The 21,657-nt window shown below is 53.4% G+C and overlaps 1 protein-coding gene across 2 annotated transcripts; it reads right to left on the reverse strand.

Moving 5' to 3' along the window:
* Positions 1 to 11,215: 11,215 nt before the first annotated feature.
* NME4 (NME/NM23 nucleoside diphosphate kinase 4) lies at positions 11,216 to 21,213 on the reverse strand. 2 transcript variants are annotated; one of them, XM_032799402.2, is made up of 5 exons: positions 20,982 to 21,213; positions 14,836 to 14,966; positions 13,800 to 13,901; positions 12,083 to 12,195; positions 11,216 to 11,649 (listed from the first exon to the last, which is right to left on the reverse strand). In XM_032799402.2, exons 1-5 carry the CDS (start codon positions 21,127 to 21,129, stop codon positions 11,529 to 11,531), a joined length of 615 nt encoding a protein of 204 aa, XP_032655293.1. In that variant the 5' UTR covers positions 21,130 to 21,213; the 3' UTR covers positions 11,216 to 11,528. The 2 variants fall into 2 exon arrangements, with proteins under 2 accessions (XP_032655293.1, XP_032655294.1); XM_032799403.2 differs by lacking the exon at positions 13,800 to 13,901 and having other exon boundaries at positions 20,982 to 21,212.
* Between the last annotated feature and the right edge of the window lie 444 nt (positions 21,214 to 21,657).

Here is a 21,657-nt window from a genome sequence, read left to right on the forward strand (position 1 = left end):
GAGGCGGAGCAGGGAGCCCGCCCCGTCCCAGCGGCGGAGGCGCGGCTCTGGGTCCAGCACTGGCAATAACTGGCACCCAGGGGGGACCCGCCAGCAGGAAGCCTGCAGCAGACCCAGGAAGACCCCTGCTCTGTCACTAGGCAAGACTGCCTCGCCCCCTAACGTTATCTGTAGTTCTCGCACTCGTTAACGTGGCCAGCTTGAGATGAGTTGATCACTTGGGTCTTCTCTCTCCCACACAAGAACCTTTAGGAGCTGATTTGAGATTGATAAAATCCCTGTCCTACCAGAGTCTGATTTAAGGTCTTGCATCTGAAGAAGTGGGTTTTTACCCACAAAAGCTGATGCTCAAATAAATCTGTTAGTCTTTAAGGTGCCACCAAACTCTTTATTGTTTTTGTGGGAACAGCTTAACATGGCTATCTCCTGATACTTGTTGATTTAAGGTTAGTAGCTGTCATTCAAATATCCCTTTGCTTTGCTTCCAGTGGGAACATCCACATTGCTGATCTTCACAGTGGTCCCCATCTCCACATGTGTAGGGATCATGGGATGTAACCCTCAACAATGGTTTTCTTTTTTCCCTTACTTTTGCTTGTGCTAGGGGAGGGACTGTACAATAGTCTAGAATGGGTGGGCAAACTTTTTGGCCTGAGGGCCACATCTGGGTATGGAAATTGTATGGTGAGCCATGAATGCTCATGAAATTGGGGTTGGTGTTCAGGAGGGGGTGAGGGCTCTGGCTGGGGGTTCAGGCTCTGGGGTGGAGCCAGAAAAGAGGAGTTCAGGGTGCGGGAGGGGGCTCTGGGCTGGGGCAGACAGTTAGAGTGTGGGGGCGGTGAGGGCTCTTACTGGAGGTGCAGGCTCTGGGGTGGGGATGAAGGATTTGGGGTATAGGAGGGTACTCTAGGCTGGGACTGAGGGGTTTGGAGGGTAGGAGAAGGATCAGGGCTGGGGCAGAGGCATGGGTTGTGTGTGGGGTGAGGGCTATGGTTAGGGGTGTAGGCTCTGGAGTGGGGGCAGAAATGAGAAGTTCTGGGTGTGGGAGGGGGCTCCAGGCTGAAGCAGCGGGTTGGGGTGTGGGGGGAGGGCTTCAGCTGGGGGGGGCAGGTTCTGGGGTGGGCTGGGAATGAGGGGTTTGGGATGCAGGAGGATGCTCTGGGCTGGGACTGAGGGGTTCAGACGGAGGGGGATCAGGGCTGATGCAGGGGGTTGGATGGGAGGGGGCCAGGGGAGCAGGCTCTGGGTGGTGCTTACCTCAAGCAGCTCCCAGAAGCAGTAGCATGTCCCCTCTCCGGCTCCTACACAGAGACATGGACAGGCAGCTCTGCACACTGCCCCATCTGCAGGCACCACCCCTGCAGCTCCCATTGGCCATAGTTCCCAGCCAATGGGAGCTGTGGGAACGGCACCTGTGGATGGGGCAACACGTGGAGCCCCCTGGCTGCCCCGAAAAGTAGGAGCCAGAGGAGGGACATGCCGCTGCTTCCGGGAGCTGTGGCACACAGCCAGCTGGAGCGCGGGAGCGGGGCAAGCCCCAGACACCACTCCCCAGCGGGAGCTCGAGGGCTGGATTAAATTGGCTGGTGGGCTGGATGTGGCCGCAGGCTGTAGTTTGCCCACCCCTGATCTAGTATGACACTGAACAAAACTGATTAGTGATCCAAAGAAGGGTCGAGATCTAAACAATCCCAGCATTCAGGGAAGTAATTTCACCTTCACTACTGTCCCTTCTCTGGCAGTGGCGAGATGAGAACCCCAAATCCAAACAGCTTAAAATTTAGGGAAGATTTGGACCTGGATTTGGATGTTTCTACTCTGGCCCAAATCAAACATTTATTCTAATACATCTGTCTTCTCTCTTCACGTGTCCTCTCTGTTCCTCCCTCCAGTTTACATGCTAATTCCCAAAGGAAACCACACAGTGCTTGAATAAGGTACCATTTGAGTGGCTTAAGCATTTTCACCCAGTTCCATTTTTTTATGATGCATCTAGCTGCACTAAACTGAGCTTTTATTGTTGAGAATTTTGAAATAATCTGCTTGTTTGCCATTGAAATTGCGTAGGCTGTATTGCTTCAGAACTGTTCCAGTCCAGCCTTTGTAACTTTTACTGTCTTATTAACCTTAGATGCTGAGCTATAAAGTTTAAAAAAAAGCTATAAAGTCAAAGAGAGAATTTTAAATCAAATGAGGAAATGTGTTTAAGGTTTACTGGTAGGCGAGGGGTTGGCTCAGGGATTGACAGTGAGAGTAAAAACTAAAACCATAACACATTGAACATTTCATCTGTCGATCTCAGAGAGCTTTACAAAAGGAAGGCTATAGCATATCCCTCTCAAGGAAACTGAGGCACTGGGAAGTGATGTGGCTTGCCAAAGTTACACAGTGAGTTGATCGCATAACGAGGCCCCAGATCAGGTCTGAAATGACTAGCTACGCACAGATGCAAAGACAACGCCAGAGGGAGTCCACAGTTCCTAATAAAAACTAACTGTGCCGCCTTTGGCAAAAGAGTGATTAATGTTTTTATGACTTACAGTACATTTAAGCAGCTCTTAACCTAAGCTCATTTCTTTGAGGTTATAAAGATAGCACTAAAGAAGGCTCTGTGGAGCTTAGTAGTGTTGAGCTATGCACTGTAAGTAGTCCATCCTACAGCACAGGATGAGGGCCTTTCTGCTCTAGCGCCCAGGAGATACGAGTAGTACATAACATTATGGGCTCAATGGAGGAATTACTAGATAAGGTTCTCTGGCGTGTGTGGTGCTGAATTTCAGACTAGATCAGTAGTTCTCAAACTGTGGGTCAGGACAGGGTTCCCTCTAATTTTTCCCACCCATGTGCGGAATGAATTTTGTTATGTGCACCAATATGGAGGTGATGTGTGACACATCACCTTCATATTGGTGCACATATCAAAATTCATGTGGTGGGAGTGGGGCCGAGGGGTTCAAAGTATGGGAGAGGGCTCAGGGCTGGGGCAGAGGTTTGGGGTGCAGCGATGTGAGGGCTCCAGCTGGGGGTGTGGGCTCTCGGGTGGGGCCGGGAATGAGGGGTTTGGGGTTTAGGAGGGTGCTCAGGGGCGATGTGTGGACAGAGGACTCCCCCTAGCTCTCTCTCCCTGCAGCAGCAGCAGCACCTAGGCTGGGAGGGAGAGGCACCTCTCCCTGCTGCAGCAGCTCTGGGATTGGGGCTGCAGGATAGGTGCCCCACCCCAGGCCCCAGCAGGTCTGGCTTGGGGGAGGACCACCCCACGCATGCCTGGGTCTGGGCCGCTCCAACTGGGACTGGGTTGCTCCAGCCACGCCGTCCCAGGTCTGGGCCACCCCTAGGCTGCGCCACCCTGGCTACAGCTGGGGCTGGGCTGCCTCTCCCCAACCATGGCTGGGCCTGATCCGGCCGCACCACCCCAGCAGGTCTGGGCGACCCGTCCACAACTGGGTCTAGGCTGCTCTGGCTATGCCTGGGGCCGGCCCAGGCTGCATCACAGCAGAGTTGGTGCTGGGGGAGAGGCGCCCCATGTCCTGGCCACAACACGTTGGGGATCAGGCTAGGTGGGAACAAGGAGAGGAGTGCCCCTCCCCCAGCGGGTCCCTGGGCGGGTTCTTTGAATGCCTGTGCGGCACTAAATAGGCTGCTGCGCTGCCTCGCAGTTTACAGGGAACTTAGGTCAGGACCCCGAAGTGGGTCAGGACCCAGTTTTAATGGGATTGCCAGGGCTGCTGTTAGACTTGCTGGAGCCCAGGGCCGAAGCTAATGCCTGGGGTCGTGTAGTAATTTTTGTTGTCAGAAGGGGGTCGCGGTGCAATGAAGTTTGAGAACCCCTGGACTAGATGATCAGAATGATCCCTTCTGGCATTAAACTCTATGAACCTCCTGTGCTCTAACTACTAGATAAGAGCTACTCTCCCTCACCTGCAGGTGTTGGTTCTAATCCAGCCCAGCCTAGCAGTGCCGGAAGGTCATTTACCATCCGATGGCTGTTAGGAAGTGTGTGCAGGGTAGGTGGAGGGCCTAGGTCCAGTTCACGGGGGACAAGTATTCCCACCACAAAGACACAACCAATTGGTACTAGCTGGCCCCTTGCTTAGCAGCCACTGTAGAAACGAGAGTAAGAGAGGAAGGGATGAAAATTAGAGTAGAAAAAGAAATAATGAAAAGCAAACTACAGAACACACACAAATAAGCCCAGAAGGATCTTTCTTCAAAGAATAAAAGGAACCATTAAGCCTGTTAAAAATTAAAGTGGATACCATATGGTGGGGATAAAGAAAGAACGTTGTTAAACAGTTACTTTGCTTTTGTCTTTTCTGAGGAGATGGGAAGAAATATAACAAAGTCAGGGATCAGGTTCTCAGAGTGGAGTCAGGCAAGGTACTGATAAGAGAATGGGTTATACAAAGTGTAGCTGTTCTTAAAGCAGCAGTTCTGGGTTGCACGTTACGCGAGCTGTAAAGGAGCCAAGAGGGGAAACCAGCAAACCTTCAAAGTAACAGACACTAGTAAACTGCATTAGAGGGGTCTTGGAGGGACTGGACAGTAGACCGATAACTCCAAAGGCAAGAGTCAAAATAAGAAACTACAGAGCAGTGAGTTTACTGTGTAGTATTGGGGAAAGCTTAGAAGTCCATGGCAAGGACTGGAGGGAGAACCCCTGGAAAAGTATTTTGCTAGAGGGTAGTCACTGTGGATTCAGGCATGGTAGGTGTGGCAGTCTGTACTCTTATTTTCACCTTTTTCCCAAGACTATAATAAATTTTGCGTAACGTATGCCTTGTAAGGTATCGTTTGAAAACTCAATCTGCTGAACATTATTGTCCTGGTAAAATGTGTGTCAACACTATGTAAAGTTTTAAGATTCTGCTGTATGACATTGCTGAATATATTCCAAGTTTAGACAAACAGCTTCAGACCATTTCCCCAGAGAAAAAAGGCTAGCCACCACCTCAGCCAGGTGTCAACATAATCAAATGGACTATCACCTAGTCAGATAGCCATTATTTGGCAGGAAGACAGGTGTGGGTGAGAAATTTACATATTGGCAAAGAAAGAGCTGGGGGTTTCCGTACCCCAGACCAACTGTTGCCTGAAGCCCAGTAAGAGAAGATCCTCAAAGAGGAGAGAAAGATATAAGAATAGAGAACACACAACACAAATGACATCTCTCCTCCCTTTCTTTCTGTTCACAGCATCAACAGCACCTGAAAGAACACTGAACTGGGGGAGGGATCCTGGCGGGGAAGCTTCCCTCCACTAAAGACTGCAAAAAGCAGTTGGTGAGAAAAACCTTTCCTTTTAACTCATTTAGCTTTTTAAGTTAGATATCAGTTTGCATTTTCTTTTTTTTCTTTGTAACCAATTCTGATTTTTATGTCTCATTGCTTGTAATCACTTAAAATCTTTCTATTGAGAGTTAATAAACTTTATTTTATTGTTTTGTCTAAACCAATGTGTTTGGATTGAAGTGTTGAGGAACCACCACTTGAAATAACCTATCCTTGGGAGGGTTTGTGCATATCATTATCTGTTAATGAAATTATGGACTTTCTATGAGCTTGTATTGCCCAGAAGGAGAGAGCTGGGCACTACACAATGGATATTTCTGGGCACAAGTCTGGGACTGGGAGTTGCTGATGTCCTTCTGCAATATAATTCAGGAATGGCTGGCTAGAAGCACTCTTATAATTCAACTGGGAATGATTTTGAATGCTGGAGGGTGTATATGAGCAGGCCAGGAGTGGTTGCCCTCACAACAAAGCAGTGTAAAAAGCACCCCAGACTGGAGAATTGAGGTGACACAGCTGTCCATCAGTCCAGATTGTACTCTGGGTAATGTCATAGGAGGTCATGCTTAACTAACTGCTGCAGTTCTGGGAACGTAATGCTGCCAGGATGAATAAGGGATATTCGGAGGCTGGAGAATACTTAGACTTTCAAAAGTTGGTGGATGGGTTTTGAAAAGAGTATTTGCTGATGCTACTGAAGTCTGAGTTGCAGCAAACGGCAAGGAACACTGCAATCTGATTCCTAAGGATTTGGAGTGTTTTATAGGATTGGGGAGTGGAAGGCAAATGCAGCTCAATCCCCAGGTGAGAAAGTTATAGCTGAGACCCTCTAACAGATGTTCAAGTAAAAGCCTAAATGGTTGAAGATGGGAAATTTGCAGTTCCAGCATGAGCCCTGCCTCTGCACCCACTTCCTTCCCTCTCTCCACCTGTGGGCTGGAGCCCTGCACTGATCCCCAGAGAAAATACACCCAGCAAAACAGAGGGATGGCTATCTCCATTAGTATGGTATTTAGTTGTAGACCAGGGGTTCTCAAACTGGAGGTTGGGGCCCCTCAGGGGGTCGTGAGGTTATTATGTGGGGGGTCACGAGCGGTCAGCCTCCACCCCAAAGCCCACTTTGCCTCCAGCATTTATAATGGTGTTAAATATATATAAAGTGTTTTTAATTTAAAAGGGGGTTGCACACAGAGGCTTGCGATGTGAAAGGGGTCACCAGTACAAAAGCTTGAGAATCACTGCGTTGACCAGGCTCCCACCCTTCCAACCTCTACTGGGAAACAGAATGTAATTGCAAGCTGGCAGAACACAACTGATTGCTGGAGCAATACACAGGACCCAGAGGGACTAGATAGCGGAATAAGAGACACACTGGGTGCATCCAACCTCTTCAGGCTATAACACATGACTTGTTGATTGACCTGAATGGGCCTGCACTCTGGCAGTGACAGATGCTGGCTGCGGTCTCAGAAGGTAGCAGGACTTCTACACAGCCTGCTGTCTCATGGGTCTGTGGCCAGTATTTGTGGCATGGAGGAGGTCTCTGGAGTGTGCGTGGTGGGAATTCACAGTTCCTTGAGGGAGAGTGAAAGCGGGAGGTACAGTGGGGTTTCCAGGCCATGCAAGGAGGGGGGAAAGGAAGATGGGCTCTCCAGTCCATCGTGGGATGGTGGATGAAGGAGGGCGTCAGGACTGCATATAACAGGTAAGATATTTTATTGATTTGGATCGAAACCCTCCACCCCAAAGAAGGCCCTTCCAGGCAGTGCCTGTGCCATAGATTTGTAAGAGGTGTTACAAACCACAGCCCGTGAAATCAGCAGCATTTTCCCTTCCCCACCCCAGTTACATCTTATTCTAATCAGCAGCATGGATCAGAACTCCCCTTCCACCTGGACAGACTCAGCTCCCCTGCACTGCCCCCTCAACAGGTCTGGAGGGTCACCAGGTTTAGGCTGTTCTGGACGTTGGTTGGGGGATGACTCCTTTCTGCCTGAAGGAAAAGGAAACGACACAGAGAGCGCTTTGCCAGGTGCTGCCTCTGTGTTGTACACTTTAGATTGTGAGCACTCAGTGACAGGAACTGTCTCATGCTATGGGTCTGGGCAGTGCCCAGCACAAAGGGGCTTTGATTTCAGCTCGAGCCTCTGGCCACTATCATCAATTTAAACAATATCAGCAAATAGGTTACATCAAGAGCTCCCCTGATCATCTCAGTCATGGCAGCATGATTCAGGGGGAAAGGGGGCTTCTCCAGCAGGAAGCTTCAGTGAAGACTTTGCTTCAGTCTTCATGGCTGAGGATGTTAGGGAGATTCCCAAACCTGAGCTGGCTTTTCTAGGTGATAAATCTGAGGAACTGTCACAGATTGAAGTGTCACTAGAAGTGGTTTTGGAATTAACCAATAAACTTAACAGTAACAAGTCACTGGGACAAGATGGCATTCACCCAAGAGTTCTGAAAGAACTCAAATATGAAGTTGCGGAACTATTAACTAAGGTTTGTAACCTGTCCTTTAAATCGGCTTCGGTACCCAATGACTGGAAGTTAGCTAATGTAACGCCAATATTTAAAAAGGGATCTAGAGATGATCCCAGCAATTACAGACCAGTAAGTCTAACGTCGGTACCAGGCAAATTAGTCGAAACAATAGTTAAAAATAAAATTGTCAAACACATAGAAAAACAAACTGTTGAGCAATAGTCAACATGGTTTCTGTAAAGGGAAATCGTGTCTTACTAATCTATTAGAGTTCTTTGAAGGGGTCAACAAACATGTGGACAAGGGGGATCCAGCGGACATAGTGTATTTAGATTTCCAGAAAGCTAGTGACAAAGTCCCTCAAAAGGCTCTTACCTAAATTAAGTTGTCATGGGATAAAAGGGAAGGTCCTTTCATGGACTGAGAACTGGTTAAAGACAGGGAACAAAGAGTAGGAATTAATGGTAAATCTCAGAATGGACAGGGTAACTAGTGGTGTTCCCCAAGGGTCAGTCCTAGAACCAGGGCCGGTGCAACCATTTAGGCGAACTAGGCGGTTGCCTAGGGCGCCAAGATTTGGGGCGCCAAAAAGTGGCACCCCCAAAAATTTTTAAATGGTTGCAGCCGCTGCTGCTGGAGGGCTGAGCTGCCGCAGCAGCAGCTGCCTGCCGCTGGCAGCCAAGGTGTCCCGGGTCAGGGCGCCGCCAGTCAGCGTGCCCGTGGGTCAGTGCGCCCGCCGCTGCAGCCCAGCAAGCCCTGGCGCCCCCCCCCGGGGTCAGCGACCGCCGCCGCAGCCGGGAGCCAGGGCGCCCCCCCGGGGTCAGCGAGCTGCCGCCGCAGCCGGGCAGCCCAGGGCGCCCCCCCCCCCGGGCTCAGGGAGCCACCGCCGCAGCCCGGCAGCCAGGGCGCCCCCCCGGGTCAGGGAGCCCCGCCGTGACCCGGCAGCCAGGGCGCCCCCCCGGGTGTCAGCGAGCGCCGCCCGACCCAGCAGCTCAGGGCACCCCCTCCCCCCCGGGGTCAGGAAGCCATGGCTCCGGTGGGCCTGCTGTAGGCATCCTGCGGCAGGTCCGCCAGAGCCGCCGAGACCCGCGCGCGGGCGGCAAATGTCCTGGCGCCTAAGGCGCCAGAAACCCTAGCACCGGTCCTGCCTAGAAACCAATCCTATCAATTATTCATAAATGATCTGGAGAAAGGGGTAAACAGTGAGGTGGCAAAGTTGCAGATGATACTAAACTACTCAAGATAGTTTAAGACCAAAGCAAATGTGAAGAACTTCAAAAGATCTCACAAAACTAAGTGATTGGGCAACAAATGGCAAATGAAATTTAATGTGGATAAATGTAAAGTAATGCACCATGGGGAAATAATAACTCCAACTAACATACAATAATGATGGGGGCTACATTTGCTACAACAGTCAGGAAAAAGATCTTGAGTCATCGTGGATAGTTCTCTGAAGATGTCCACGCAGTGTGCAGAAGGCAGTCAAAAAGCAAACAGAATGTTAGGAATCACTAAAAAGGATAGAGAATAAGACTGAGAATATATTATTGCTCTTATTTAAATCCATGGTACACCACATCTTGAATACTGTGTACAGATATGGTCTCCTCACCTCAAAAAAGATATTCTAGCACTAGAAAAGGGTTCAGAAAAGGGCCAAACTAAAATGATTAGGGTTTGGAGAGGGACCCATATGAGGAAAGATTAAAGAGGCTAGGACTCTTCAGCTTGAAAAGAGGAGACTAAGGGGGGATATGATAGAGGTATATAAAATCATAGTGATGTTGAGAAAGTGGATAAGGAAAAGTTATTTACTTATTCCATAATACAAGAACTAGGGGTCACCAAATGAAATTAATAGGCAGCAGGTTTAAAACAAATAAAAGAAGTTCTTCTTCACGCGCACACAGTGACTTGTGGAACTCCTTATCTGAGGAGGTTGTGAAGGTGGGACGTATAACAGTGTTTAAAAGAGAACTGGATAAATTCATGGTGGTTAAGTTCATAAATGGCTATTAGCCAGGATGGGTAAAGAATGGTGTCCCTAGCCTCTGTTCCTCAGAGGATGGAGATGGATGGCAGGAGAGTGATCACTTGATCATTGCCTGTTAGGTTCACTCCCTCTGGGGTCCCTGGCATTGGCGGTAGACAGATACTAGGCTATATGGACCTTTGGTCTTACCCGGTATGGCCGTTCTTATGTTCTTAAGGTCCCAGGCTGCTGGCATCTTTCGAGCTCCTGCGATATGAGATACTGTAGTTTTTGTAGTCACAGTGGGATGGTGGGACAAGTGGATAATAAATCTTCACTTACTATGGAGTGGGTGGCTGCTGCACTCTTCAAAATGTGGGCCTGTGGCCCATAATAAATGTGAACACAGGGTACTGTGGGCAAGACAAAGGAGTGTCCAGCCTATATGTGGGTGGCAGAAATCTCCATCAGCATCAGATCCTCTATGACAGAAGGAGTTCATGAGAAGACAAGACAGCTTATTATCACTTGACCACAGCTGCAGCAAAATCCTGAGTGGCTGAACTATATCAACAGTAAAACCACCAGGCCACACTGCTACACCTCTGAGCTCAGCATCACCCAATGCAAAGATTTGCTATCATACTGAACTTCGGGGGTGGGAAAATCAGCAAAGGTCTCTAAGCGCACAAGCAGCAGAAACCGCAACAGGACAGACAAGCACCATGCCACCCCCGTTAGCATTTCCTGAGTCAGAGTGGTAGAGGCCCTGGAAGTACTATGGGATGTCTGTGCCCCTTGTGGATTGCGAAATCAAGTGACAAACACCTGGGGCCATTCTGCACTGGTGTGGTCAATGTATCACTCGAGGAGAGCAACTGCCCAGGAGGCCTAGAGCATGTGTCAGTCCAGCCAACACTCGGAATGAGAAGATCCACAGACCCCAAACCATCTCTTTAGCTAGCTTTCCTTGCTGGACTAGGTCACTGAGAAGGCTGTGACACAGATGCACACATGGATAGTCTCATAGCTCTGGAGCAGGACATGTTACCCAGGTGGATTCTATTGGATCCAGTTGATGGAGCTGTCCCCCAAAGGTTCTGCTCACCGCCAGACAGATTCCCAGAGTGTCAGGACAGGCAGCTGCTCCTCCTATTCCACAGCCCACCTGCAGAATCCCACCAGGCTCAGCCCTATCCACTCTTCTGCTCTGCGTCTCTGTCCAACCACTAGGGCGCATTGCCAAGCTCAAATCAGCTGCCAATATGCTGCTAGATATGGGGGACAGTGCCAACCACCCAGATACCTCAGATTGTTCCACAATAATGGATCTAGGAAAAATTAGGAGTTTGGACTGGGTTGCCACTTGGCTACTCCATTTATGTGGCATATTACAACAGAGCTGGTTGCTGGCCCCATAAGCACTTCCCACAAGAAAGGCAAGAAAACAAAAGAGGAAGGGAAACCAGAGTCACATTTGTAACAAATTAGATTTTAATATGAATCCTTCAAGGACTTAACCTCATCGTTCTTCCTTCATGCACATCAGATCCCCAAGGGCTTATTGGCACTAGGGTGACAAGAGGAGCAAGTCTGCCACATCTGGTAGCCAGCAGGTTGAAGGGAGGTACGGCTCTCTAGTAGAGTCAACGCGAAGGAAGCGTGGCCTCCACTCCGCAGCGTCAGGACCTGTGGCATGCTCGCTGGGCCCCGAGGAACTACAGAAAGGCAACGCTGTCAGAGGTAGTAGATCCTGGGTCAGGCAACGTGGACAGGAGAGGCCTTCAGAGCTGATAAGTGTTACTGTAGTCACAGCAGTCCCACTCCACCAACTCGTTGCTGTGAAACCACAAACTGATCTCCCTCTGGGCTGTCTCCACTGAATCACTGGCGTGAACGACGTTCCTGCAGCCAAGAGAAACCCACGATAAGGATGGCAGACATGCAGCCTCAAGGGCAGAACCTGGGTGCTGCTGGGAACATGGTCCTGCAGCCGAGACCCTTCCCCTTGCCTCTGGCCACCACAGATGGACGATATGCTCATATCATAGCCTTGGTCACTTAAGTGTTACTTCATTCTTCCCCAGCATCTCCCCACAGTTTCATTAGCTACCCCCCTGTGAGTACTCTCCCCTCACTCCATGCATGGGGGTGGGGCAACTGGTCCTCTACCGTAATGCTGTCCACAGATGGGTCTACAGGAGGCTCAAGACACAGACTGTCTCAGATGCCAGGGTGCTGCCAAGGAGGTTCAGGTCTGTGGGACTGCCGAGCATGGCACATGGCACTGCCCAGCATGCCGGAGTTAGTTGGTTGGCTGGCTCGGTGCGGTTTGTACCTGCTGACGTGGATGCTGAAATCTCCTCGGATCGTCCCAGGCTTGGCTTCAGCGGAGTCAGTATCTCCTACCATGGCCCTGGAAGTCCTGACCACGTTGTAACCTTCCCATACCTGCAATACACATAGGCTGTGTGAGCTGAGACAGGGCAAGGTGCACAGAAACTCTCATTCCACAACCACAGTGGGGAGACAGAACTCTGCTCCAGCAGCCAAACTGGGTGCCCCCTTCAGGACCGATCTTAGGGCCATGAACCGGTGTATGCAGACTGTCTGGGTCTTGCAGAAGAGGGGTGAGTAATGGGGAAGGCTGGGATGCCTGGGATCATGTTGAGCTCCTCAGGCCCATCAGACTCCTCCTACCCGGTGTGAAAGAAGCAGAGTGGGACAGCCAGCCAGGCACAAGGCAGGGGAGGGCCACGCCAAGGTGAGCCACAGAGCAGAGTCCTGGGCCTACACTGGCAGCATTGGCATAGTGAGCGCTGATTCTGTGGGGGAGGGGAGCAGAGCAGAGGACAGAGACAGTGTGACGTGCAGGGAGGAAAAATGAACGGAAACCAAGATCAAAGCCAAAAGGGCTGAGTGGGTGTCAAAGCAGCAAGATCTGGGCCTGGGTGAGGGGCTGCACCTGGGACTGATGTCACCACAGGCTTCCCCACCCATCATGATCCTAAACCCCTCCGCAGGTCACTGGAGCAAGGGGCTTTCGTGGTGTTTACACTGAAGCTTCACCCAGCTGGGGTGGGCACATAAGGCTGGTCATCCTCACTTTCTGATTCCCGTGCTCATGGGGGACAGGTGCTAGTTCCCAGCACAGCATGGGAAGGTCCCAGTTCCACCCAGTATATGGTCCCCTGTATTGCACTGGGCAGGAAACATTCTCCACTTGCACCTGGGCAGTGCTTAATTTGTAATGAAAGAGGTGTGGGGGCTCAAGCAATTGTTTTATATCCACCAAGTGACACAGAAAGCCCAGAGGTGCCGGGGCTCTGAACTGGCATCTCCAGAGGCATAGGCGCCAACTTTTTCTGGCACCAGTGGGTGCCTGTGCCCCCCCCGCCCCAACTCCACCCCATCCCTTCCCCTGGCACCACCCCCATTCCTACCCCATCCCCAAAGTCCCCACCCTAACTCCGCCCCCTCCCTGCCCCTATTGGATCCCTTCCCCAAATCCCTGCTCTGGCCCCACCTCTTCCCCCAGTGTGCCGCGTTCCCCCTCCTCTCCCCTTCCTTCCTGCCCTGCGAATCAGCTGCTTCGTGGCACTAGCGCTGGGTGGGAAAGGGGAGAAGCAGGACGCGGTGGTGCGCTCACGGAGGAGGCGGAGGCGAGCAGGAGCCGGGGGTGGGGTGGTGCCACGGGGAGCTGCCGGTGGGTGCTGAGCACCCACCAATTTTTTTCTGTGAGTGCTCCAGCCCTGGAGCACCCATGGAGTCGGCGCCTATGCCCAGAGGTAGCCCCGGCACAAATTAAGCACTGGATCTGGGGCTGAACAAACCGACTTTAGAAACCAAAGCCCCAGAGAATGTGGATTCCAGGACAGAACGTGTTGGAAGATTCCCTTTCACTGAGAGAAATAAACAATGAAACTAAAGTAATGTCCTACATCCCCATCCCCACCATTACTTTTAACCCACCCCACCCTTCCCCTGTGCCCTTCTCCCACACCCTTTGCCCCTAAACACACACACACACACGTCAACTGGGCTTGCAGCCTTACCATGGCAACCACTGGGCCTGAGGTCATGTAATGGATCAGTGCTGGGTAGAAGGGCTTCCTCCGCAGCTCATGGTAATGTTCTGCCAAGAGCCCCTCATTAGCCTGGAAGAAGGGGGGACCCCAAAGTAAGAAGCAAGCCCTGAGCCCAGGACAGGACCCAATAGGAAATCAATACCCCCTCCCTATGGCCAGAAGAGAGAGTTCATCCAGCATCTCCCAGTACTCAGTGTCTCCTCTGCACCTTCCCTGTGCAGAGAGTGGTTCTACCTAGATTTCTGGGGGAGCTGCAGAGGCAGGAGCCGCTGATCAGACAACTTCAGTTCTTGTTTGTCCCATGGCACCAATGAAGGGGGTGTCTCATTGCCCCTGGCCACAATTTGTGAATCCCAGGGGGTGGAGTGGGGACCTAGAGGTCAGTGGACAAAGGGTTAATGGACTGGACTCACACCCCAGCAGATTCTGGTTCAGATCACCAAGGAGCTTAGCCTGGAGAACTCTGTCTAATCCCTAGCGGGCCTGTATTCATACCACGAAACAGCATACTAGCGGCAATTGCCTCTGGCTCAGACAGCTTGAAACTGGAATAGCAGGGGGCAGCTGGCCAGGATTTAAGGGCAAGGACAGAGTTGGGGCCTGCAGGATTGCAATAATGGAGGCCAGGCGATGCAGTGGGAGAGGTTGCGGGAGATGTGGGGATGAGGTTCAAGCCTGCAATAGTGGAGTGTAGAGGGCCAGAGCCGGCAGGGAACGGAGGGCCAGAGCTGCAGGATGCATTGGGAGACACTTACGCTCCGGACTGGACCAGCAGGGGCTGCTGAGGGCCATGTTCGAGCTATGGCGCTTGGGGAAGATTAGACAGCTCCTGCCATCATGGCCTGGCTCAGGCCAGCATTGATAGTGCCTCACTTCCATCAGAACAGAAATCCAGGCCACGTTTTAATGTCCCCCTGCCATCTAGCTGGTCTGTCCAGGTCTCTAGTCACCTGGACCAGGAACAGAAAACCAGGCTGTCCTCTGGGATGTGGCAGGCAGGTACCTGGAGCAGCTTCATGCCAACTAGCTTGAATCCGCGCCTCTCAAAGCGCTTGATCACGTCACCAACCAGCCTCCTCTGCACTCCGTCTGGCTTCACTGCCACCAGTGTCCGCTCCTGGATCCCCGGGATCCCTAATGGGCAGCGAGAAAGGGAGAAGGGCAGGTTACAGCCCAGGTCACCCATCCATAAACAGCTAAACTGGGCACCATCCTTCTCCCAGCAGCTGCACAGGGAGCCCTGCAAGGACCCGACCTGAGCAGGGAACAGGAGTTACTGGTTTCACTCTGCAGCTGGTTATGCTGCTCAGACCCGTGGTGTCGGCAGGAGGAGCCAGAAGTTGGAGCAGGATTCCCAGCACTGTCTGAATTTTGCTGCCTGGCCCCACCTAGGCAATGCAGGGTGGGTAGGTTTCTCTCACAGGGTTGGCTCCCACAAGGTGCTGAGCACCCACTGGTCCTGCAATGGGAGGTGTGGGTGCTTGGCATCTCTCACGACTGAGGATTGGGAACAAATTTGAGGAATCTGAGCCCTTCAAAAATCCCCCTGGGGCAGCAGCAGATGGACAAGCCCAGGCGCTCAGATACCATGGTGATGGGCACAACATCAGTACCCCACTGGCGCATGAAGAGAGTGGGTGTGTGGGGCCAAAGATCAGAAACTCCTGGAGCAAGGGCTCAGAATACAGGATCTGGAAGATCAACCCCTGTTCCTAGAACCACCCAGCAAACCCTCTCTCTAGGCAGACACGGTGTTGGGGACAGTGCACTCAGTCATCGCCAGCATGGATCTTGTGGGTGTTAATGAAAGGACTGACCAAGCGAAGCAGCAGGCTCAAGGAAATTAACCCCACTCCCCACCTGTCTGTAACTGTCCAGTTGTTCAAGTGCACTGCAAGATTCCCACCTCCTTCTGAAGGAAGTGGGCACTAGCTGCAGCTACTGGCAGGATGCTGGACCAGCAGGACCAATGGGTAGATGCAGGATGGAAAATCCTCTGGGATACTGGGCAGCACGGTGCACATTGTCCATGGGCATCAGCAGATCAGGAATGCCCTCTCCCTGGGGGCCCTGCCAGCCTGGAGACTTGCCGGCATTGGTCTGCAGTCAATACCCTGCCAGGACAAGCTAATTGCAGCAGCCCAACCAGAGCACAGGATGCAAACATTGTTCCTGCTCAGTGAGGAGTCACAGCCCTGGGAGCTGGGCTCAGTCCCCCAAGAGCCAGAGGGCGGGACTCTCCCACAGCCAGTGAAAAGGCACAGGGGTCAGAGTATTGGGGGCTGGTTGCTAGGAAAGGCAGGGAGTGCCTTGGGGCTGACCTGCAGATAGAGCACAGGCCTGGGAGTCAGAATCCCTGGGCCTATGCCCAGCTCTGTCACTGACCTGCAGGAAGTCATATCACCGCTCTGTGTCTCAGTTTCCTCATCAGCACAATAAGGAGAATGACACTGACCCACCAGGCTGAGAGACTGACTTCGTTAGTGTCTGCAAAGGGCTTTTAGCTCCTTGGATGGTAGGTGCCAGGGAAGGGTGCCTGGCCAAGAGGTACCCCCCTCTGCCTTGTGCCCTTTGCTGGCCTGCCCGAAGGTATACCTGTCCGGAAAGCAGGGAGGCTTATGGTGGTTGAGTGTGGGCAGAGACAGTTACTGTGGTCTCAGGAGCCTCAGCTCTCAAAGCAGGGCAGTATCCTCACCTCCATTTTAGAGAGGGGAAAAGACACAGGGAGGAGAAGATCATCCAACCACACAGCCAAGAATAGAACCAGGTCTCCTGAGTCCCTGTCAAATGCTCTACCCACTAGGCCACACTGCCTCAAATATAACATTCCCTTCCCAGAGTAGCCACAAGCCTGTGACTACACAAGGTGCAATTGGGGCTGGACTGCTCAGACTGGAGCCTGCAGCCAGAGGCACAGGCCACAGCAGCGGCGCTAGCAGCCCCCCTTCCTCAGCCCTCACTTCTGCTCAATGCCAGCCCCAGGCTCCTGCAGAGCAAGCCCCTAGGGCCATGGGACGTGCAGAGAAGAATGTCCCTCTTGCTCTCTGCTGGCAGCGAGGGACACCACTCAAGCTGGATCATCTTCACCTATTCACACACCTCACCTTTTGGAACTACAACATTTCCCTAAGCCAAATCTCTAGTCACCAGCTGGAACTATTGAAGGCTGCGGTGCCTTGTATCCTGCAGCCACTGGAACAGCTGGAAGGGCCTGGCTCAGCCAGGGGACACTGGGGGGGGGGGGGGGGGGGGGGGGGGGGGGGGGGGGGGGGGGGGGGAGAGGGAGGCAGCTGGTGCTCAGTTCCCCTTTGCTGGTGACTCTCTGCAGTGAGGGAGCACAGACAAGGCAGGAGGGAAGATTTCTGGATCCAACAGGAGCTTACAATTGCAGCTCCCTACGCAAGAGCCAGGTGGGGAGAGATGACATGTGCAGGAAGCCCCTGGGCCTACCAGGAGTTTGCAGGGTCTTCAGACTGAGGAATGGTTTCTGTGCCCCCCCCCCCCCTCTCAGCTTAGCCCCTACCCCGCAGGGCTGCTGCTGCAGAGGATGGCAGCTCTTAGCTGGTTTGGCTGAACTAGCAACAGGCTGGGCTTGGGCCTGGAGCTGTGTCAAGGCTGCAGGGAGCCAGGAGAAACATGCCACTGTGCTAAGTGCTCCCGAGTAGGGGGAGCACGAAGCAGCGCAGCCTGCAGCAGCTCTGTGGGAAGAGCTGCTAAGCAGGAGCCACGGTGCCAGCCTCCAACACACAGCTGCAGACACCACTCCAGTCTCCTTCCCATCCAGATCGCTGCCCTCCACTGCCTCCCCATAGCCCACCCCCCACTATCCAGGCTGAATTCTTCACTTTCAGCTCTGCCATCTGGTCCATTGCCTTGCCCCTACTCTGCCAGTCTGGGCAGCCCAATTATTTCCTTCTCCCACTCCTGTCTCATAGGGGGCACCCTTCATTCCCTGCTGCATGAGGTGACCTGACCACCCCAGCTCACCAAGGCAGAACCCTCCCTCTCTTCCCTGACTCCTACCATGGTCAGTGGGAAGGGAGTGTATGAGGGATTTCCACTCCAGCTTCCTGAGACCTCCTGGCTCATGGGTCTGATTGCTGGGACAGGGCCTGGCGGATTTGTGTGTATTCTACCGCAGACACGGGCCGCACTAGCCATTCCCCAGGATATGGGAAGACATCTTCCTGCAGGATTCCACCCCCCAATTACCAAGCAAAGGGGATCCCACCTGTCCCCTTTCAGACAGCTGAGCTTCAGCTGTCTGCTAATTGGAAAGAACCAAGCTGGAGGCCTCATGGGACTCATCTGTTTCCAAGCTCAGCCCCTTGGTATTAACCAGTGACTCCCACAGGCCAGGCCTGGGCTCAGCCAGCTCCATGGGGAAGGGACACAGCTCTTTAGATCTCGCTCCAGCCTGCAATCTCTTCCCAGATGCTGAAGGATGAGTAGTCCCCGGCCTCAGTGGGGGAGACAGGACTCAGGAGCCTTTTGGGTAGGCTTGGACTCAGCTGGGTGTTCTCGCCAGCCACCTCCGAGGGGCTACACAAAATTTGTGTGATTTGCATTAAGTTGTGGGGTCCCAACACACTTCACAGGTTGTATGCCAACCAACAATCAGGTCAACCACCCCGGGGCAGGCTGCAGCCGCTCCTCAGAACCGGCAACACTAAACAGTGGGTCCAGGATAGGAAGACCCCACATGGACATAGCTGCATAGCTCTGCCAGCGCAATCCCATCGTGCACACAGCCTGCACCCCTGGAAGGGGTTTTTCCATGGGTGTAGGACCACCACCTCCCCAGAGAAAATTAGCTCTGGCCATGGACACTCTGCCCTTGACACAGCTGCATCTACACTGGGGGTAGGTCAGCATAGCAACGTGGTTTATTCACATCTCTGACAGGCTATGTCAACATCACTTTTAAAGTCAGACCAAGCCGAAGGCTCATCCCATCTCCACTGGAAAGCAGAGGGAGAATTGATGGAGGCAGCAGCATGATTCTGTGGTTTGATCATGGAACGGGGACTCAGGAGACTTGGACATATCTCCCCCCCAGCCCCCTTTGTTTGCCCCACATGTGGCTATAACCCACACAGGCAGAGCTAAACATGAGTGCAGGCTTAAACCCTGTCAGATTCATGGTGTGGACAGTCCTCAGGGACTCCAGTGCCACAGGGTTGGGTCAGACTACATGGTCCCTTCTGGCCTTAGTCCCTGAGTCTCAGCTGGATCCCATCCACGCATGCAGGACAAACGAGTCCCAGTAATCAGGGCTAACAGACAGTTAGTTCTACAGTGCAGCAAGGCCCATGTCAGAGCTGCACCTTAACTTGGGGCATCGCACTTGTGCATTATTTGATGTCCAATTGTTTGCCGAGCTGCAGCCATTGCTGGGTGTTGGGCTGAAACTGCTTGGAGCCAGGCTCGAACTGCAGCCAGCTCCAGCCTAGTGCAGCACAGCACGCTTTCAGTAACCCAGGCCTGGCCTATGCTCAGCCCCAGGCCAGCACACTTTACTTAGACCAGACAGATGGACTGGAGAGGAGAGCCCGCTTGCCAAATGAAATACCTGGCCAGCTTGAATCTTTCCCTCATTTGCTGAATTACAGGGGATTTCTGAAAGACCCAAAAGCTTTAAATTCCAGTTTAAGTGGAAGGAACTAAAGTTCTCAATTCTCTCAAGCAGAGGCCTTTGCAGCAGGAGGAGAGAATACAGGGAAAAGAGAAGTTGGAAGAGAGTGGGATGTAGGACCCACAGAGCCTGTCACCCACAGCTGCCCCTCATCCATGGAAAAGGTTCCAGTATCAGATGCATCCCTAGCCATGGTGCAGGTGGCACTTAGGGGGCTGTGACACTGCTGAAGATGCTGGACCCAGTCTATCCTAGCACTTGCGCTGTTGCTAGCACTAGAGCAGCTGAAAGAAAGGATGTGAATTCTCTAGAGTAGGCACTGCCGGACATGTGCCAAATGCAGAGGGGAGTCCAAGGATAGGGGTAGCTTTCATCTTTTGGCCAGCACTGCCCCCTTCATCAACTTGGGAAGGGCTGATTGCATTTAAGCTCCACTGTCTTAAATACTTCCTCTTTCCTCCCAGAAACTTGGAAAACATTCTGGACCCTGCCCAGAACACGGCAAACGGGGATCACGCTGGCTGGACGGGAGGCATCTGAGTGTTCTTGGCTCAGGCAACAGAGGGAGACCCATCAACTTTCTCCGCAGTGACAAAGGGACCAGCGCTCAGTATCGAATCCCCCCCCAGAAGCACCATTCTGAGGAACAAAATAGAAGTAAACAAACCTGCCTTCTTTGTTCCAGGTTACAGTTTAACCTCCCAATAAAGCAGCATGGGAGAAGAATTTCACCAGGATGGTGTGTACATTTTTCATTCTAGAGGATTTCATACCCTATTTATAAGCAAGGAGTCCGGGCCCTGAGAACTGGTGGTGGAAGAGGGTCCCAGTGCAAAGCAGCAGCACGATCTGGCAGCCTCAGTCCCTGGAGCTTTAGCCAGCACCCTCTCACCGAAAGGGCTCTTGGCCAGCAGATGCCTGGAGGCTTGCAGCTCTGGGCACGGGGCTAGCCGGGAGGGAGCAACTGCAGGCAGTGAGATCACAGACTCAGCCAGCTGATGACCCAGCTGGGAAGCAGCAGAGGAGGCACATCCACGGAGGGACTGGAAACCAAACCAAACAAACTGGGAAGGGGGGAGGTGTTCCCCATGCACGTGGAGATATTGTGCTTAGGAGACAAAGGCTAGGAGGGGGCGCCCCGGCCGGCAGCGATCAGAGCAGCGGGGGGCTTTGTTGTTGGTTTACAGACATCCCCGCACATTCCTCAGGGCCCGTCGGGTGCAGAGGGCCAAGTCCCGCCGGGCGGCCGGGCTCGGAGCAGCTGGTCCCATTCACACACCAGGGCTCCGCCGGGCTTTGATGCTGCTCGGCGCTCGGATGGGGAGCGGGGCGGGGGGTGCGATTGGTGCCTTGCTGGGTAACCCCGAGCGGAGAAACACCCAGCGGGGGGGGGGGCTAGGGGAGCCCCCGGCGCTGCATCGGGGGGATGGGAAGCTGGGAAGCCCCCGGCGCTGGGGGGGGGGGGGGGGGGGAGGTTTGGGGTCGGCCCCCAGCTCCGCACAGCTCGGACTCACCGGCGCTGTAGGGGCGCCTGGAGCCAGGCCCCAGCGAGCGAGTTGCTGGCGCCTCCGGCTTGAGGCGCTCTGAGCCCGGCGCGGGGCCGCCCAGACTCCGCTGGCCCTGCAGGAGGCTCCTGGCCACGCAGCGCTGGAAGAAGCCCATGATGCGCGGCCCTTCCCAGCGGCCCGGGACAGCAGGGCCCACCCCGGCCGCTGGGCTCGGCTTCCTCAGGCTGGACTTTATAGCCCGCCCAGGCTGGTTCCTGGCCGGGGAAGGCTCCCGCCCCCACCCCCCGGGGCCCGGCGAGGAACAAGGGAAGTGTCAGGTTTCCGTCCCACCCCTTACAATAGACGCCAGCCCCACAGGCCGCTGCGCTGGCTGCTCCCTGCACCGGCCTCAGGGGGCCCAAGCCGCTCCCCCCGCCCATTGCATGGAGGATACCCGCCCCCCAGGGCGCACAGCTCCTGCCCTTGGAGTGCAGCAAGTCCAGAGCAGAGCCCGCCCCTCTCCACGCAGTCACCCCCGGGGGCTCCCTCCCCTGGAATCCTGCTCAGCCTCGTCACCCCCCAGCTGCCACGGGCCTGTCCTCCCGCTGACCCCTGCACCCAGAGGCCAAGGTGATAGGCACAGCCCAGGAATCTCCATGAAGGGTTTAGGCTCCCACTGAGCCTCACTTCCCCTTCCCAAACG

Source organism: Chelonoidis abingdonii, chromosome 9 (genome assembly GCF_003597395.2).
Source record: "Chelonoidis abingdonii isolate Lonesome George chromosome 9, CheloAbing_2.0, whole genome shotgun sequence".
Classification (NCBI taxonomy): domain Eukaryota; kingdom Metazoa; phylum Chordata; order Testudines; family Testudinidae; genus Chelonoidis; species Chelonoidis abingdonii.

What these genes read in the sequence shown, in the direction of transcription:
- NME4 (XM_032799402.2), bottom strand. Translation starts at nt 21,129, where the DNA reads ATGGGCTTCTTCCAGCGCTGCGTGGCCAGGAGCCTCCTGCAGGGCCAG. An exon ending in CAGGCGCCCCTACAGCGCCG is followed by an intron (nt 14,967 to 20,981) that starts GTGAGTCCGAGC and finishes GCTGCCCATTAG; the next exon opens with GGATCCCGGGGATCCAGGAG. An exon ending in CAGGCCCAGTGGTTGCCATG is followed by an intron (nt 12,196 to 13,799) that starts GTAAGGCTGCAA and finishes TGTGTATTGCAG; the next exon opens with GTATGGGAAGGTTACAACGT.